The sequence below is a fragment of the Microtus pennsylvanicus genome, chromosome 9, assembly GCF_037038515.1.
Source record: "Microtus pennsylvanicus isolate mMicPen1 chromosome 9, mMicPen1.hap1, whole genome shotgun sequence".
In the NCBI taxonomy this organism is placed as follows: Eukaryota; Metazoa; Chordata; class Mammalia; order Rodentia; family Cricetidae; genus Microtus; species Microtus pennsylvanicus.
This window is the reverse complement of record NC_134587.1, coordinates 42659827-42679314: the sequence shown is the minus strand read 5'-3', so window position 1 is coordinate 42679314 and position 19488 is coordinate 42659827. Positions and strand designations below refer to the sequence as shown.

The 19488-nt window shown below is 51.1% G+C and overlaps 1 protein-coding gene across 2 annotated transcripts in view; it reads right to left on the bottom strand.

Annotated features, from left to right (window-relative positions):
• Positions 1–12304: 12304 nt before the first annotated feature.
• Positions 12305–19488, bottom strand: part of Olfm1 (olfactomedin 1) — a 37425-nt gene continuing 30241 nt past the window's right edge. For both annotated transcript variants that reach the window (XM_075985570.1, XM_075985569.1), the window contains exon 6: positions 12305–13994. In XM_075985570.1, coding sequence (XP_075841685.1) covers positions 13320–13994 — 675 coding nt within the window. In that variant the 3' untranslated portion in view covers positions 12305–13319. The remainder of the gene's footprint in view (positions 13995–19488) is intronic.

Sequence of the window (19488 nt, the reverse complement as noted above, 5' to 3'; positions counted from 1 at the left end):
GGTGAAAGAGTATGTGTTTCCTGGAAGTCCCTGAGCTGAGATGGAAGGCCATGGGGCCAGTCAGCAACGGGTGAGGATGTAGCTGCCCCACAAGGCTCACACGCTGGCTTGTGTTCAAAGCACAATTTTCACACTCTAGGCAGGCATGAGGTGACTGGGGTTGCGTACTTGGTAGAGACACACACAGTTGATATCCATTCATAAAGGGATTAAGGAGGACCTGCTGAAGATCATGTGCTTGATCATTCATGGTGAGCTCTCTGCTAGGTCCAGTGTCACATACATCCATTCCTAGCAGCCCTGCAAACCTCAAGGGAGCCTCTCCATTTGGGTATTAGAGACTGCAGCTGAGAGAGGGTGAGTCACCTGCCTGAGGTAGCTCAGCCTTGCAGATGGTCACTCCTCAGTCCAAACTACCATTTCCTGGTATAGTCTGGGAGGTTCAACAGCTCCCTACAAAAACTCCAAGAGGTGAGCATTTTTTTTTTTTGCTTTTTCTTTTTAAACTGAGGGTAGCAGGGATGGGTCTTCATCACTCCTGCCTCCAGGAAACCATGCCTGCCGGTTTCCCTTGAGCTCAGGCTAGGGTCACACAATCTGCTGTGTCAGTGAGACACGTGAGGAGTCACCCTTTCCTAGGAAGATCCAGGAGGAGCAGCCTGGGATCCATGCAAATCACGTGGAACAGAGTGGAGGTGCCAAGGGCAGAAGACCTGGGTCATTAACCTTGGACAGGTACTATCAAGAATCAGAGCCTGGCAGTGGTGGCTCATGCTTTTAATCCCAGCACTTGGGAGGCAGAGGCAGGCGGATCTCTGTGAGTTCGAGGCCAGCCTGGTTTACAAGAGCTAGTTCCAGGACAGACTCCAAAGCTACACAAAGGAACCCTATCTCAAAAAACAAAAACAAACAAATAAACAAATACTCAAAAAATGCAGCTTGCCCATCAGTGGGGGTGGGTGGGCTCTTTCTAAAACAGTAAGAGATTCTTGGCTCAGCACAGGTGATCCCTAGGGATGATAGAATCCAGAGACTGGGGATCTATGTGCTCTATAGCTAGAGGGAACCCATGTCAGGCCCTGATGCTGCCCTGGAGATGAATGTGCCCCCCTCCCCAAAACCCGAGGGCTAGAGGGAGACAATACTGTCTTCTCTGGCCTTTGCTTCATAGGAGACCCCATCCCTTCTTTTTGACATCTTATGTTTGTCCTCACTGCCTGGCAACCTGGGGACATTTAGGTCGTTTCCTTCTCGATTTTTTTTAAAGATTTATTTATTTATTATGTACAGTGTTCTATAAGCATGTATGCCTGCAGGGCAGAAGAGGGCACCAGATCTCATTATGGATGGTTGTGAGCCACCATGTGGTTGCTGGGAATTGAACTCAGGACCTCTGGAAGAGCAGCCAGTGCTCTTAACCTCTGAGCCATCTCTCCAGCCCTCGTTCTCAATTTTTAAGTCAAGCATTTTCTATCCAGTATAGAGAAGGCGTCTTCTCTGAACTCATCGCTCTGATTTATAAAGTCAGCGAATTCCACGAAGCTCACAGTGGCCAGTGTTTTATGTTGCCCTTTTATATGCACAATCCATTTTACGACTTGTTTAAGAAAGAGACAGGAAAATGCATGCCTTTCCTGTGTAGAAAATCGACAGGCCCAGCGTCTCCAATCAATAAAATCACGTTCTGCTGACTTTGAGCAGGAAGCTGGAATGCAGTCGCAGGGGGCGGCTCCAGCTGTGGGCGGGGTGGCCTGAGGGCTCTCTGCCTCAAGGCTGACTTACTGATCTGGCTCAGAGCACAGGTGCACTGAGGGTGGGGCTCACACTCTTGGAGCGCTGCTGGGAAAATGATCAGCTCCGCAGGTGTTGCTCTCCAGGGTAAGCTTCAGCCTTGTAGGTCGCTCAGGTGGGTAGAGGCTGTGGAATCACACAGATTTACATACACAGGGTTTGTGGTTTGAAGCGGGGAGGGGCTATGACAGGACAGCCAATTCTGTCGTTGGTGCAGCTCCTGTAACTTTTCTCAACAAGCTACTGAAAGAAAGGGCTGACTCTTGAATACCAGCAGTGATGGGAAGCTCACTCCTGTTGCAATTACCCCCCCCCCTTTTGGACACTGAGATAAAGACACCCCTATGTCCTTGGTAGATTCCTGTCTCAAAGTTGAGCAGCCAATGTACCTTTGGCCTCATTTGGAACTGGGGGCTGACACTGACCCATATCAAGGGTAGACAGTACCCCCTCCAGGAAGCGTCCCAAGCCAGGCTGCTCTTGTCTCTGGCTCTCACAACTTCCTGCAGTCTGTATTTCTCTCGACTTCTCTTCACGCGACGCCCCAAGGATAGTTTTGTGTGAGCATACTGGGCAGTATCAGACGTGCACGTGATTTGTGGAAACATCAAATTCCTTTTTCACAGAGTCTGTGTACCTTGGTCACGTGGCTTTGGAAACACAGCATAGTGTGGCTAGACTCTGAGTCCTGAGGGCGCTAGGCTGGACAGGTTTGTTGAAGATGCAGCTCTGATTTGGACTCTTTGGCCTTGAGCTAATCCTAGCTATCCCAGCACAGAGGGATGCAATGAAGCAAGGGGGAGTGAGGGCCCAGGTCTGGCTGGGTCTCCTGTCTCCCCACCCTTCCTAGCAGATAATACACCTCAACAAAAGGAGTAACTTTCGTCTACAACTTGGCCCCAGAACTGGGGTCACCAGTGGCCATCAGCGATGTGATTTAGGCTTTGTCTCCTTGTCTCTGGCCAAGGCAGCTCCTCTAATCTTTCACTTTCAGGGCTATGGCACCCAGGATTAGAGCTGCTGCACCCCCATGCAGCACAGAGAGCCAGCTGGCTGTGACTTGGCCTACAGCCTCGAAGTCAACCAGGGGTCATGAAATTCCTGCCCCCTGAAATTGCTCCTGTCCCTGAACTTGTCGTCCTTCTATGTCCTGCTGTGGAGACCCTCACTGTCATCCTTCCCAGTGTCCCGCCCCTTCCTGCCCCCAGATCTGGCCTCCCTATTTTCCTGGCTTTCTGTGCCTCCTCCTCTCTCCACATTGACAGACTCCCTCCCCACTGCTGAGTTCCAGCTCCTCTGAGGTTGCTTCCCTCAACCTGCATCTCATGCACGTGTGGGTGCGGAGATCCCACTGTGGCCTCAAGCCCCTCAAACTTCCTTAAGTCCTCCTCAGGTCCCTTCCTTGCCGCTCCCCAAAGGTTTTGGGCTCCTTAAACGATCATGGCGACTCAGGTTGCTGCATTCATTCAGACCTCAAGCCTGTGTTTGACCCACATTCTCACCTTGGCCCTACGCACCTCTCACTGTCTGCCTTCCTGTTGTTGATCTCCGTAGCTTACCCTGATTCCACTGTCTTAGCTCTAGTTCTGGCCTCTCTGTTAGCTGCCTGAACATTGTAACTTTCTGTCTGAGAAAAGTCCAGTGCTCCTGGACATATCCCCTCTTTCCTGTCCCTCATCTGGGATTGACCTTCACTCATGATTCACCTGTGGCTCCGAGCACATACCGTCCCTCCCTTGGGTCCCAGGCACAGCATCCTTAGGCAGACTGAGGCTGCCCTTCCTCTCCGTATCTTTGGCTGTTGTTGACCCATTCCCCTTTCTTATCACCACGTTCTTTGCCGCTTCTTTGGACTCAACCTCTGTACTAGCCACTGCCTGAATATTTTGGGGGTCTCAGTTCTGGAGCCATGGGATCCAACAGGTTTTGGGAAGATAGGTACAGGGAGCAGTCATGCCAGAGAAAAGCCCCCGGAGCAATGGGCAGTGAGGCTGCATGGAGACACCCAGATTATGAGTATTGTTTCTGAGACAACCAGTTGCATCTAATCAAATAACTCATGGCTACTTTGTCTCTAGGCTCAGCCTCACGAGCCTGCCTGCTCCAGTTGGGATCTGTTTGCTGTCTCTCGGTGTCTGCACACGTCGCCTCAGTTCCTCATTCCATTTTGCCTGCTCTGAATAATTCACACATACCAAATTGCTTCTAGCTCCTGCTGCTGAAGCCTGGCGAGAGAGAGCCTCCTGGGGTGGCTTGGGGGCTGAGAGCTGGCTTTCTTCTGCCTTCTTTGACCAGGAGCTTTGGACCATTTGAAGCCAGAGCAAAAGGCAAAAGGTTTAGGAGCCTTGGCCAGGCTTCTGTGCTTTCTTTTCTCTTCCCAAAGGCAGAGAGGATGCGTGCAAGGAACCCATCCCTGTCTGGTGGCACGTGCAAACCATCTTGGCATCTTAGGAGGGTAAGGCCAGAGGATTTGCAATTTGAGGTCAGCTTGGGTTACATCTGAGTTCAAAGTCAGCCTGAACAACTTAGGGAGGCCCAGTCTTGAGCTGAATAGAAATAAGCTAGGGATATAGCCCGTGGCACAGCATACAGAGGCCTCCAGCCCCTGGTGTATGTGCGGGTCTTCCAGGAGATGGCAAGACCTAGAACCTCAATATCTGGTACCATTACTCCTGGTGTCTCCTACAGCTCTAGAAATGTCAGCAAAACTGTAATGAATAAGGGAAGGCTCTGGGAGCCGAGCATGAACTCCCTCTGGATTTCACTCTTCCCAGTGGGAAGCTGCATTCCTCTTCCTTCCTGGTACCCAGAGCCACCCATCCTCCCTTTGTCCCCATGCAGTCTTCCTCTTTATCAGAGGTTTCATTCTTCATGGTTTCAGTTTCTTGTGGTCATCTTGGGCCCCATGATATTAAATGGATCCTTCCAGAGCTTATCCACTCGTCAGCTTTTTATTGGTCAGTCTGACACAAGTGTGGGGCGGGGCGGGGGCCCAGTATGTCCTGCCAGGTGTGAACAATCCCGTGTTCAGGGCACCCTAGGTACTCACAACTGTCTGCTTCCACTGCCAATGTACAGTGGTGCTGATCTCACTTCATTATGTCCCGAAAGCAAGCAGGTGGTGAAGAACAGGTACCAGACATCCACCCAGGAAGGACAGACTAATTCAGGTGAGTGGGAAAAACACGCTCCTCATGGGTGTTCTTCTCACCTGTCGCTTCAGTCCTCGCTGTGGCGGAATGTATTCTCTACTAAAGGGTTTACTGTACGGAGCCCCTCCTTCAGGCCAGCTCTACCATGGGCCCCTGGGTGTACTGAGGACCAGGAGGGAATTTCTGACTCCTGTGGGGTCCACATCAACATCTGTAGGGTGACAGAGACATCCACCCACCACAGGTGGCTGGGTGGGGAGTTGATGGGCAGTGGGCTCTGCTCCTGAAGACTGGGTCTTCCCGTGAAGCCTGGAAGTGAGGGATCTGATGGCTGTGTTTTCTCTTCTCATCCCTAGCCCTCTGACTCCACAGCAGCGCCCTGGCTTTGTCAGAGATGCAGATTCATCAGTCCAGCAGGGTCAGGCCCTGTCCACACGCAGACTTAGTCTTCTAATGCGATGAAAGGGGGAAGGGTTATTGATGGACAAGATACCGAGTGCCAGAGGATCGGTCTAGTGCAAGGCATTGGGATGCGCAGAGAGGAAAGGACCAGCAGCTGACCAGACCATTCTATCCAAACCCTCTGCATTAGACGTTAGAATCTACATGTGAGTCGGACCCCTGCCATCTCCACCCTGTTCCTGAGACCCCCGCCCCCCAAAGGCATCCTGGGACAGCTCCTGAGTTATCACTTGCCAAAGGGTTGGCCTAAGTACTCCTTAGGAGGGTCTCTGAGTGAATCTTTGCAAATCTCATTGAACAGAGTGAAACCTGGCACTCACGCAGATCAGTGTGCAGCTGGGGTTCTGTCTGTGCATGTACCCTGTGTGCACCTGACACCCAAGTTCAGTGCCCAGAAACGCATCCTTACTATGTTCCTTTCTGCTTCCTTCATGGAAAGTGGTTCTTGGAGACACCCACAGTGGTGGGGTTCCGGAAGGGGGAATGGCACAGGAGTGTGAGGAGGGAGGGTAAGGTTTCAGAATACCACCATCAGGCAAACTGGATCCTCTGTTTATAGGACGGATAAGGACCGGAAGAGGCTGCCTAGGTGTCTCTTGTTACATTATGCTTTTATAGCAGCAAGCAGGCTGGGGATCAGCTGCTGGCTTCATAGCCAAGACCTGGAGACCTGGGAATGCTCTGGAACTGCTTCTCTCTGTCTCCCCAGGGAAGTCAGGGACACTAAATTTGGGGGTGGCCCCAGCCTCCCAGAGCTGGTGCAGATGGGCGTCTTCCAGAAGGAAGGGGTGCCGAGGAGGGATGTCTGTACAGCTGCCCAGCTGCAGTAAAAAGAAGGTCAGTATGAGCTGCAGGAGCCTTTAATTGAATCTCTCTCTCCTGGTCCTTCCTGAGGTAGCTCCTCCGCGTGACCCGAAGCAGCTGCTGTTTGTCTTCTTTATTATGGTTTTGCCACAGCCAATTTAACAGGGATAGCACCAGACTGGGCGAGACAAACAGCCTGGAGCTGATAGCAGACCCATCCGGCTAATTATAGGGGTGGCTTCAGGGTAGGAGGCGGTGGGAGAGGAGGTACCAGTGCCTGTCAGAAGCATTGGACTGTGTGTGTAAGGGGTCCTGCTGATCTGAATGGGCCTCAGATGTTGCAAGCATCCTGAAGGCGGCAAGCTAAGGAAGGCCTCTGCTGGGGGTGAGGGTGAAGGTCCTCCAGGAATCACACAAAATTCAGTCAGCAGAAAAGAAAACAACCTGCAATTCGTGCGAGACCTCGTTCTTGGCCACCTTATTTTCCAGGCCTTGGCGGGAAGAAAGAGATCAATATGGATGGCCATTTGTTTCTCCAGTCTGCTGGGCTCTTCTGGTCCCTGTGGGCCTCACTCAGAGGAGGAAAACAGGTCTGGGGTGCGGCTGGGGAAGCAGCCTTAGTCCTTCAGGACTCCCCAAGCCAGCCAATTAGAAGACAGTTGCTGTGTGACAAAGCAGCTGGAGTCTCCAGCTGGAGCCCAAGGCTGGTGTCAGGGGACTTGGTTCCCTCCTTGAGTTTGCTCCAAACTGGCTGTTCTAACTGGAACAGGAGTTAACTGGTCTCTCTGGGCCTCTGTGTCTCTACCTGCATAGTGGAGACAGCAATGCTTGGGCAACAGAGCCAAGCACGCATATGTTCGGGAGAGGGCACCTTCCTGGACTGAGAAGCAAGAGTTTCCCAGGGTGCCGGGCCTGCTGGCCATGGTGGTGTGACCATTATACATGCCTCTCTGAGGACTCAACCATGATGCTTGGTGCTTCTGCCTGGTGGAGATATCACAATTCTGTGGCTGACCCTGCTAAGGAGGATGGCTACTGGCGGGGCTCTTGAGCTCTCTCAGGGCCCCCTCCCCATGAGGCCAACATTGGCAGCCCAGGTATTGGGTGGTGTAGGGTCAGAAGACTGGCCAACACTTGGGTGACTTTCCCCAGCATGGCACCACTTCCCCTAGCCATTACCACACAGGATCAAGTTAGACGGGAAGTCCCTGAAGCCCTGAGCAAGTGGAAGGTGGCAGAGGGATGCCTTGGAAGGAGACACATGTCTTGAGGCAGGAGGGAGGGGGTACCTACTCTGCTGCTGGGAGAGTGCGGGCCTGGAGGGAGCAAAGTCAAGTTTGATGGCTTGTCTCTTAAGATGGATGGGTTCTGCTCCTGGAAGAGAAGAGGAGAGGAGAGGAGAGGGGAGGGGAGGGGAGGGGAGGAGAGGAGAGAACAGAAGAGAAGAGAACAGAACAGAAGAGAGATACTGGTATAAAAAGGCTGCTCCCTCTGCCAAGGCATAGGAGATAGGCGATGACCAACTCAATTCTCCATGTTCTTTGGCCAGGACCTTGACTCCTTTCAAGGCCCCTGTCAGGGCCAAGCCACAGCGACTCATAGACTCTGGGGGTTAGAGGACAAACTGGGATCCTTTTTGCACGAAGGTTCTCGCACGTTCTACTGCCTGCGGGGTGATGAGCAAGCAGCCGTGACTCACCTGCAGAGTGCTCCTGTGTCTGGGGCCCAAAGTCTGGTTGGTGGCTGTCCCTGCCACCTGTCAGCCTGGCTCTGCCTTCTGCTTTACTGTCTCGTGCCCATTTCTCGAGGAGGAGGTGATGCAGCCACACACAGGTGAGGAAGCGCCTGAAAGTTGCATAGAAGGGTATTCAGCTTGTCTTTGAAGCCCTGTGAAGTCTCAGGAAATTGGCACCAGGTTTAAGACAAAGGTCTATCTCAGAGAGATCTAGTATCTCAAAATCACCAGCACTTTACAGACTCAATAAAATAAATGCAGGGAAAATTCCTGCTTGTATTTGTAAATAAGGTATCAGAATCAAGCTGGATGTGGTGGTGCATGCCTTTAATCCCAGCACTGAGGAGATAAGGGCAGACAAAGCTCTGTGAGTTCAAATCCAGCCTGATCTATATAGAGAGTTCTAGACCAGCTAGTACTGGGTCAAGGCAGTGATGTCATGGTCTCAGGGCATGACAGGGAAAGCTGCAAACCTGTAGAAGCCAGGAAGGAGTGGAGAGAGGGAAGGAGGGAGGAAGGGAGGGAGGGAGGAAGAGAGACAGAGCACACAAGGACAAGATAAATCCTTCAAAGGCATACCAAAGTGACTTTTCTTTCTCCAACTAGGTCCTTGATCCCAGGTTCCTGTTCAATATGGAGTCCCCTGAAGAAATGAATATTCTCATGAACTAGTTACACTTTCTAATAGCACAACCATCTGGGGGCCAGACCATCCACATCTGAGTCTTTTGGGGGAACACTTCACATTCAAACAATAGCAGGTTCATTGGGGAAAAAATCAGCCTGTTTAATAGTAATATAATAATAATTGGGACAAATGGGTAGCCTTTGTATGACAGTAAGAATGGCGTCCACGTCATTGTGGGATCCCTAAAGCACAGCACAGGAGCCCGCATGACCCCGTGGATTCCTGGGTCCAGGCCTTGTGACCTGGGAGTAGGGAAAACAGGGCACACTACCTGCAGCTCAGAGGCTCAGAGCACTAAAACAGCGGCTGATAGAACCGAGTGCAGTAGACAAATCTGCAACCAGACCCGGGAGGATACGCTGTCAGGCGATTCCTGCACGAGCATTCTGAAGACGTAAATTCAGATCCTCCCAGAGCCAGTGTGAAAGCCATGCAAAGTGGCATGCACCTGTCACCTCAGCATTGGGGACAGAGAGAGCTGCTGGGATTTGAAGCCCAGCCAAAGCGAATTCATGAGATCCTGTCTCAAAAATGTGTGGGACTGGCGAGGCGGCTCAGACGCCTGCCAAGCCTGATGACATGAGTTTGATCCCACAGAGTGGAAAGAGAGAATAGATTGCAGAAAGCTGTCTGGCTTCTGCCTGCAGGCTCGGCATGTGTGCACACATGCGTACACACACACACACACACACACACTGAATAACTTAATTCAACTTAAAAAGGTGAAGAGTGACTTAGATACTTGATGTTGGCCTCTGGCCTCACATATGCTTCTACACACAGGTGCACATACGTACACAAATATGTACACACAGAGAATACATACAGTACACACAGAGAATACATACAGTATACACACACACACATGCAGGGAAATAGTTTCACATACTTAAAAAATCTTCAGAACAAGAACTGAGTGGGAAAAAAACCAAACAAGTATAAGACTTGCAGCTTTGCAGTAAACAGAACCAAGCACCCGATGGCCTATTTAGTCCTCGCACTACCCTAAGTGAGTGCCTCGCGTGTCCCTGTCCATGGCTGGTGCCAGCACCAAGCCCCCAGATGGGTCACAGAAGCCAGTGACCGCCTTCTGCAGATCAGGGCTCGGGCACGGGTGGGTAGAGAGTTCCTGCACACCAGACTTTGTGACTTCTGCAGGAACCAGGCCTGGGGACTCCAGCAGAGTGGGAGGAGAGCCACAGGGTACCTGATGTTGGCGACCAGACACAGGCTTGCCACAAGACAGTACCCCTGTAGAAATCGGGGAAACCCCGTGCCCAGCTGTGAACAGATCTGATGCTCTGATCTCTGAGCATCTCGAACTGCAGGATTTTGATCCCAGGCCAAACTTTTAATAAAGAAAATTCATTCACAGATGCTCTGCTATTGGCTGATATATCCAGTTATTGGAATCTGGGAGATTTAGTGTCAGGGGTTGCTTTATTTGCTCTCTGGATGGAGCCATTTTTCTTATGTATTTAATCTCCTTGCAGAATATTTCCCTAGGAAGTACACTGTCTGAGACAGCAAATCCATGTGGCCCCGTCACATCCTTATTTTGTTTTCTAGTGACTCACAGGATGGGCATTTGCTCACTTATGATTCTTATTTCTACTATGTCATTAAGAAGAAATTATACAGAAATCAGCCCACAATCACCACCGTCATCACAGAGCCGTAGGCTGATGATGTGTGTACAGGACTCCGTCAAAACGGGGAGGGGGCAGAGGCCTCACAGCTTGAATGACAGCTTTACTGGAACTTGGGTCTTTTAGATGAATAAGCAGCTACTCTGTCTCATGGGGGTGGGGTTCTGCATGCTGTCGCACCCAGAGATAATTTGTAAGCATGAAAGTATGAAAAATGTCTCCCACCTCCAGAAGTTTTAACTGGAGGCTCCTCCTGTGTCCCCGTGTCCCTGGCAGTTAACAAGCCTGTAATTAAGGATCAGCTTTCCCCAGACCGCCCTCCTCTCCCTTCCTTCCCCTTCACCTCTTGGTGGAGCCTGCGAATTCCCAGGCAGAAAAGAGATTTCTTCTTTTTTTGGTTTGCATTTGGAGACTTACCTATTTTGGATACCTAAACCACCTCTCCCAGATCCTAGACTATGTTGGATGAGATTAGTTACAGGAAGTCTTAAAGCCTGTGGGAGGGAGATGCTCCGGCAGGTGGGGAAAAGCGGACATCCCTAAGGTGTGTATGTGGTGGGGGGAGGGTAGTCCCGAGAGTAGATGGCTAACCCCACTCCCCCTCAGGGAGCAAGCTAGGACCCCATATCTGGGGTTTGGTGAACACAGTGAGAGAGGGCCAAAGTGGGTCCTGTTTCTTCCAGGAAACTAAGTTTGCTCAACCTACAAGTTGAGCTTGGTTATATTTGGCCGAGGACAGCTATGAATGTGGCCACATCAAAATCATGAATTCACTTAAAATATTAAGAGATTTTTTAATAACTTTTTTGTAATTGAATTTTGTAGATAACATATCAAAATTTCAGAGATTGGATCAGTCACCTGTATCAGCAGCCCACTTAACACTAAGGAAGGAGCCTGGGTCCAGGTTGTAGTACCTGGAGGAGCAGTAGCTGAGAACACCATGTCAGGCCTGGCCTGTCAAGGCTCAGCACCCCTCTGGAGGCCTCCCAGATCCCTTTCCACCATGATCCTGTTCCTCTAACTTCTGTCAAGGGCCAGATAATAAGACTGCCTAGTATGACTAAGCTGGACACCATCCCCAAAATGTCCATAGCTACTTTCTTCCTAGGTGTTCACCATGCAGTTCTGCCAAATTCCAGTGGGCACCAGAATCATTGTCTGTCCGTAGACATCCCCAGACTCTCAATTCCATGGCACAACTGAACATCAGGGGCATCAGTTTGTCCAGGGTACCATCAGTATCTTGCCTGGGGACCAGCCAGCTTCATGGACATACATGGGAACGTGTTTGCTCACTGGTGAGACTAGTTTGCTCACTGATTGGTGAACACACACCCTGAACCACGTTGTCATTGTCCACCCTGAGTGGGATGACAGGTACCCAACTGAGGAGTCGAGGTGAGAGGAGATAGCAATCACACCCCAAGCCACACAGAACATTGGACAGCAGCCATCTTGTTAGATCTAAGGCCAGGCACATCACCATGTGCCGAGAGAGCTCCTCTCAAGCCACCACTTCTCTGGCTGGCATTAAATTCCAGGGCATTCTAGAAAGGCTCCCGACCTGGCTGTGATTTGGCCTGCAAGAACCTCAGGATTTTTTTTACATATGGGGTCCACCTGGGTGCCCTAGGACATTATCTGCATGTTGAGCTCCTTGGAATTGCCACGATAGGGCACATCTAGGGGTCCCAGGGAGGACTAGGCACCCCCACATAGAACTGTGACAACCCTTGGTAAAAGGCTGGGCTGGAAGTGGGGTAGGTTCACCTTCACTGGCTTAGCATCAGTGGGGGCTCAGCTGGTGACGGCCAATGGCACTGGGGCTGTCTGGCATGGGTGCCCGCTCCACGAGAGAAGAGTAAGTGAGGGGTGGGAGCCCCTGGGGCAGCTAAGGTGGGGGAACCGCCAAGCTCTTTCTGGCTTTGGGGATTGGGAGGCTGGGGTCCAGACTAGAAGGTAGCTGTGAAGATTATACACTCAGCTCATCTCTCTTGTCACACAATAAGCAAAGCAAGGCTGTCTCCTAATATCTTTATTGTTCCTCAGATAAACTGAATAGTACAAAGTTGCCCTCTTTTACCTATTTTTTTCTTAAAAAATGACCTTTCCACACATGGCTACCCTTGGGGAGTTCTTTCCTGTTGGAAACTGAAGTTTCCCAAGATGCGTCCTTCCCATCCAAGGTTACATGATTCGGATAACTTGACAAGAAGAGAAGAATTCCACTGGGTTATTATCAACATGAACTTGACTATGTCTCCTATAAGGGCAAACACTGATTTTTTTTTTCTTTTTAGAAACAGAAACCATCCACTTATCAATCCAAACTACGGCATTGCATGACAACATTCATTGCATAAATTGAACACACGGAGTTACCACCTTGGGGGATAACAGACGGACACCTCACGACCTAGCTACAGGGTACGCAAGTTCAACAACGTGGGTATGGCAACTTCACTCTACGAACACCCACCATCGCTTCGGGAAAGCACTAGACACGGGTCCATGGGCTACCGGGAGTCTCAGCACAGTTAATCTAAGAGACAACAACACAGTCAAGAAAAAGGCAGCTGCGATACGTGTGGGCCGAAGCAGCCTACACTGAGCGCCGCGGGGGCCAGGGGCGGGGGGCTCCGGGAGGGGGGAATGGCCATCACATCATCGCGCTGATCACGACCTAAGGAAATGTCCATGCAATCCTAACAGTGGGTTGTTCTTGGGTGAGAGGGGCCAACAGTCATCGCCTTGCTTCTTTGAGTTAGTTGACCAGAGAGGGATAGGGAGGGATGGGGACAGCCAGCGAGCCGTGGGCTGCAGTTCCATCCGCATACATGGTGGTTTCTTCGGAAATCTGAGGTCCACCTGCATGAGTAGGAGGAACACAGAGGCGACACCATCCCTCGGGGTCAGAATCACGCTGATTCCTCAAAATCAGGGCTGTTAGTATTCTTGGAATCATTTTGGCAGCTATTTCATGGAAATGTCCCCTGGGAGAGGACTTGGACCCTGGGCTTCTGGGAAAGCAGGAGCTACAACTCATCAGAGCGGATGACGTGGAAGAGGGTGACATTGTAGAGGGTCTGATGGCCGTTGTTCCAGGCATACAGGGCGCGGTCCTTAGGGTTGTAGTCCAGCATGGAGATGTGGGAATATTTGTTCTGGAAGGGGATGTCAATGTACTCATAGGTCGAGGCATTGGTCTGGTAAGCGTAGTGGACCTTGGTGCCCCCCGAGTAGCCGTTGGTGACGTAGAGGGTCCCGCAGATGATGAAGGCCTCGCCGGCGCTGCGCTTGGGGTAGCTGGTGTTCCATGTCTGCAGGATCTGCAGCGAGACCGGATCCAGCTTGCTGATGACAATATTGCCGGCATTCTGGTTCGTGGCATAGACAGCCCAGAGCCCATTCTCGTCTACCATGAGGTCGATGTCTGAGTGGCCACCCCAGGCGTAGTGGTACATGTTGTTGTAGCCAGCGTAGTCCAGGCTGCGTGTCTTCAGGATCGTCTCTGTCTTCAGGTCAAACCTGATGATGATGTGACTCTGGAATTTGTTGAAATAGATGGAACCATTGTAGACCACCTGGCCCGTGCCTGACCAGGGGTGCGGGAGACGGTGCGAGGTAAAATTGTCAGTGTTCATGAAGTCCACCATGGACTTGTACTCGCGGACAAAGCGGTTGTTGTGATAACCGTCCATGTACCAAACCTGTGGGGAGAGCAGACTTCGTCAGTGTCCCACAACAGGAGGGTGTGGGAACTTAAAACAGAAGGACCTGGAAGAGCCATCAAGACTATAGAGCATTCTGTCCTGCCTTCAAGAACGCTGGACTCCTGACTGGTCCCCACTCAGACCTATTTTCCAAACCCCTGGGAAGCGTAGGACACAGTGGAGGGACACGAGTGGGGACAGGCAGTCAGGTGCTCTGGAGTCTCACACATACTCAGTGCACAGCCAGTCTACACAATATACACCAGTGGTTGGTATGGGAAACCCCACCAGGACCCCAGATGGAGCCCCTTCTGGTACCATGTTATAGGACAATGATCTCACTGTTGGTTCTCTATTGGATCCTGGCCAAGGGCTGGGGAATGTCATCAAAGCAGGGACACAGTGCTGGAGTCAGCCTTGTAAAGGGTACAGCTGCTAAGAAGATGCTCACACACTGGGGAGCTTCTTTCGGCAGTGACAACTGGCTCTCAAGGTCACTGGGAAGGAGCATCTCCCAGCGTAAGGATGGGACGCTGTGAGCGAGTCCTCCCCACTCCACCAGGCTGTTACTGAAGTACAGGCTGACTCATCGTCTATGCTGGGCAGAGGTGGGAATGTGTGCGCAGCGAAAGATAACTAACTGGGGCTTTGGTTTGCTGTGGGGAGCAATAGCTCATTCCCTAATCTGTGGAAAACACTTTTCAGACTGGAACACGGGGCTATCAGCCATGGAAATCAACCAAGTGAAAAAATGACCGAGGCCTGAGTTTGAAGGGTTACAAAGGAAGTGATTGCCTATGAATTTCCGATGACTCTGCACACCAATTGACCCGAGAACCATCTATACTGGGAACAAAAACCTTTAGTCATTTAAAGCAATTTTGTAGCAAATGAGAAGGGGGCGGGGCTAAGAGAGGAGACCTGGCAGCGTTATCTGCCTGGCAGTAAGACAGCTGCTTTATCCACGGAGAGCTGGGAAAGCCGAGCAGGGATTAGGGCTGCGGAGGCTCTCAGGCATGGCGCGACATTTTTGTTAAAACAAAACAAAACAACCCCCCCCCCCCACCAACAACTGTGTTCCTGAGACATCCGTTCAGATGCTTAGAAGCAGATGTGCCTTTTGTTTTTAATGAGATTAAAAACAACGACGGCAACAACGGAGTCTCGTTCGAGGCTGTTATTATCCCATCTCTTTCAGACCATCCCTCAGTGATATGGGTCACGGAGCACTGGAGGATCGGGACATGTCCTTGGTCTCTGGGGGAAAGTGGCCCACCCACTGTGTCCTCTGGGTTGCTTCGTGGGACAGGGAGTTCTCTATTTCTTCACAGCTTCTGCTTGAAGCACCTTCTGCTAGCCCTCCCTGTCCCCCTCTGGAGCAAGCCCCTCCTTGGTGCTTTGGAGTGGGTCTTCCGTGGTGGGGAGCCAGAGACAGGTTTCTGTGTTTCTTGGGTCCAGTGTGTAACAAGATGACACCAATGTCTAAGGATCTCTAAATGGTCTCGTCTCTCACACACTGGCAAATCAGACAAAGGCCCGTGGTACCACTTTCTGAAAACAGAGATTAGAAGACAGGGGAGTGGACTCCAGAGGCTGAATATTCAACCACACGCTCGGGAGGCAGCTTGGGATATGGGTCATTCTGCAGAGGAGAACTTCACAACTCAAAACCCAGAGAACCTCATGGGAAGGAGCCCCATTTCCACAGAGGCTGCTCCTCCCCTCGGCACTGTGACCTCCCCCTGTGAAAGGCCCTTGTCTTCTGTCCCTTCCAAGACCTGATGGTTTGGACCAAATTCACTCAGCTTGGGTTGGTGCTGCCCTGGGAAGAGACCCCAGTGATGGTTGCTGGTTCGCGTGTCCTCTGGAAGGATCAGGGGTTCTTCCAGCTAGACTCAAGGATGCTCAGCAAAAGGTGCAGGGCAGAGTACAGGGTGTCAGGATGCCTGCACAACTGCATGACTTTATTTGGAGAACACGAGCGTCATCATGCACTATTAACCCTTATATAAGCCCACATACCAGGGGAGCTGCCTATGAGGCAAGACAGCCGCTTAGTAAGTAGAGGGGATGAGTGGAAGAAAAGCCACCCCACCCACTTTCACTTTTCTGGTCCCGATTTCTGTCTCTCCATAGCTGACCCCTGACAATTTTGACATAACTGACCAGATCACCTGCAAAAGAGAAACACACACTCCCATTTCTAAGTAACTTCACAAGCCAGACTGTTACACCAGCTCGTGAGCCATGCCTCAAGTCCAATCCCACCGTGACCTATGTATGAGCAAGGATTCCTTTGATCCACATTTTATCTTTCATCGCCCTTCTCCAGCTGCCTAGTGACCTCTAAAAAGTCTGCTCTTCAGGGAACGAACTCGGTGGATCAGAAAAAAGGAATATGTTGGCATAATCTAACACCCAAGCTTACAGATTTAGTAGTTTCCAAGTCCCCAGATCTGTAGCTATTGCCCAGGTGTACTGGGATGTCCTTCTAACATCCGGGCTTGACTCCGAGAGCATCTTATCTTTCTGCTTTGTCAGTTAGCATGCTGACTTTGCATCTGTCTCACTCACTCTGCCATTCTCTCCTGGGGAGGATGTCCAGGGCCTGAGTTGCCAGTGCAGAGGTCCCCAAGGCTCTGTGGAGCTCCCTGAACCGTCCTGCGCAGAACCAAGTTGTATCCCTGCTGCTAGTTTCATTTTCAGATGAGAAAACTGAGGCCAGAGAGGTTTGCTTAACTGTACTAAGTTTAGTTGCTTTTCAGGGAGGAGGGCAGCCAAGGTAGGGCTGCCAGGGCTTCTGGCCAGCACCTTACAATGCAGCCGAGGTGTTAGGTGATGCTATTTAAGGGCCTTTCTTAGTAACAAGACTTTAGTTAGCTCTTCTCTCTGGCTTGGCGAGCATTTGACAAATGTCCTCCTGAAACTGCTAACATCAAGGAATTCAGCCTTGGAAAAGATGTTCTAAAGGGAGCTGTTAGTGAAGGGGAGGAGAGAGCCTCGGTGGGAGGCTAGGAGGAAGTGGCGGGATGCCAGCCGCCCCAGGAATGTCCCAGTAAGTACGCCCACTGAGGAAGGATTAGAAGGGATGTCTAAGCTGCCAGCAGACAGAGCTGCAGGCACCAGCATATCTGCATAATCTAAAGCCTTCTGGATAATTCTACCCTCTGTTCTAAGGATCATCTGCTGGCTTTGATGCTGCTTAGATGAAGGGAAAGGTCCTTGAAGCACAGAGCTAAGCCGGGGTTTGAGTAATACGCCACCTCTCTGAACATGAACCTCCTGGGGGTGCTGGGAGCATGATACAAGCCCCTTCTCTGATGTCTTGTGTAAGTTAGACTGGACTTCTGAGGTGGGGGACCAGTGACAGAGAAGAAAGAGGGGTGGGTGGGACATGGCTCTGTCAGGGTGTCCCAGTCCAAGAAGACTGTGAGCCTTGGAATCCAGAATGGAATCTTTGGAACTGCAGGTCTCTGGAGCTGTGGTAGTGTGGTAGGGACTTATGTAGTCTATGTGCAAGACGGGAATTACAGTCAGCTCCTACCAAGCCCTTCTGCTTCTAACACTGGTGAAAAGGGCCTGGCCTCTGGTGGGGACTGAGGGTGTGTGGCAAGCAAACAGGCGGCTCACTGCTGGAGGTTTCTTAGAACAGCGCCTGTAGACAGCTGGCGCTTGACAGACAAAGAGAGGAAGGCCCATGCAAAGGTACCCCAAGCTAATTTTGTTCTAACAGCTTACACAGGGGCAGTGGAGACAGAGCTAGCTCAACGCATTCCCTCGGCACATACTAACGAGGGGTTCTACAGCTTCCTGAGGCCTCCTCACAGGCTCGACACAATTCTTCCCTCTGTTTCACCCTAGCATTCTCACAGAACCCTCCACAGCAACCTGCTCCGAAGCCATAAAGCCAACATCAATTTCTCTGAATGAGTGTGTGAGTGAGTGTGTGAGTGTGTGTGCCTACGCGTGCGCGTGTGGCGAGTTATTGGTCTCCTGCGAGTATGTGATCAAAAGTGAACGGGAGATTGGAAGAGAGCAAAACAAAACAAACACTGCTGGTGTTGATCAATGGTAGGACGAGGCGACATGTCACTTAGCAGGCTGAATACATGGGCCACTGTGGGGAGCACGTGGTTCTGAATGGCTGGAGCCCAAAGTGCCCAGAGCAGCACGCAATACAGTATGTCTGCTCCCAGCCAGGGTCCTGCTTTTCTGCAAGCCAGAGCTGGTCACTAGACACGACATGGTTGGGACAGAACCTGGCATGCTGGCCTGGGCTTTCCAAGCACCTCCTGCCTTGGCTCTGTCTTTCTCTCCAGAAAGCCATACCATCCACATCTGTAGTAAAGGGTGTTCCTAAGAAAACTTCGAGCCAAAGTAGGTTTCAGCTGATGGGATGTGGGTTCTAGCACAGCCTACGTGCTCTAGTTAGTGTTAATTGTCTATGTTAATTGTCAACTTGACCCAACCTACGGTCACCCAAATAAAGAGTCTTCCTTAGGTTGATCTATGGGTGTGCCTGGAAGGGACTGTCTTGATTACCTTAACTGATAGGAGGACTCATTCTGTCGTGGGGAGCACTATCACAGGTCCTGAACTGGCTCAGCATAAGCCATCAATTAGCATCCTCCATGGCTCCTGCTGTAATATTTTGGCTACGGTTGAGTTCCTTAGGCAGAAGTAATGTTTTCAGGAGTAGCACACAGGTCCACCTTCAGGTTCCTGCTGGAGCTCCTGCCCCGACTTTCCCTAACGATGAAAGTGTAACAGAAAATCCTCCTCCCTAAGTTGCTTTTTATCACAGCGGCCAAAATCAAACTAGAATGTTGAGAAACTATGAGACCATCAGGGTCCAGAAACCAGTGTGAACACAACTTATGCCCACACATCCCTGACCCACTGCACGACATCAAAGGACTGTGATTCTCAGAAGCACCCCTTCCAGTTCCCTTAGAACTTCCTGAAGACTGGGGCTGCTCCTTCCAGGCAGGCCTCCTCCATCAAGGGGCCTCCCAGCCTCTGACTCCCAACATCCAGTTCCTAAAGGAACTGATACCAAGGCCCAGTCCCCAGGAAGGAGAAGTAGCCTAAAATGGGCGGCTGGCTCATTTTTCTTTTCTGCTGTTTGCCCAGGGGGGAAACACCCAGGAAAAAGGAACCCAGCCTCTTCTCAAAATCAAAAAGAAACACAGAGCTTCTATCAGCCATGAAAGGAATGGCAAATGAGTACAAATCAGCTGTCATTAAAACAAGAAAGGCCTAATAGATTCTATCCCCGGAAGCAGAGGCAGTGTTGGGAACCGCCTGGAGCGGTCAGCACAGGAGATGCCTCAGTACCTGCTCAGCCACTGGGCAGAGCCACTATTGCTTCCACAACTGCCACCACCATCCTCAAATGGGCAGCCTACCCATCCCACTGTCTGCCACTTGTGTTTGTATAGGGGCCTCTACCAGCTTTCCTGGGAAGAAGCCCTTGGGAGACTCTGGTTCT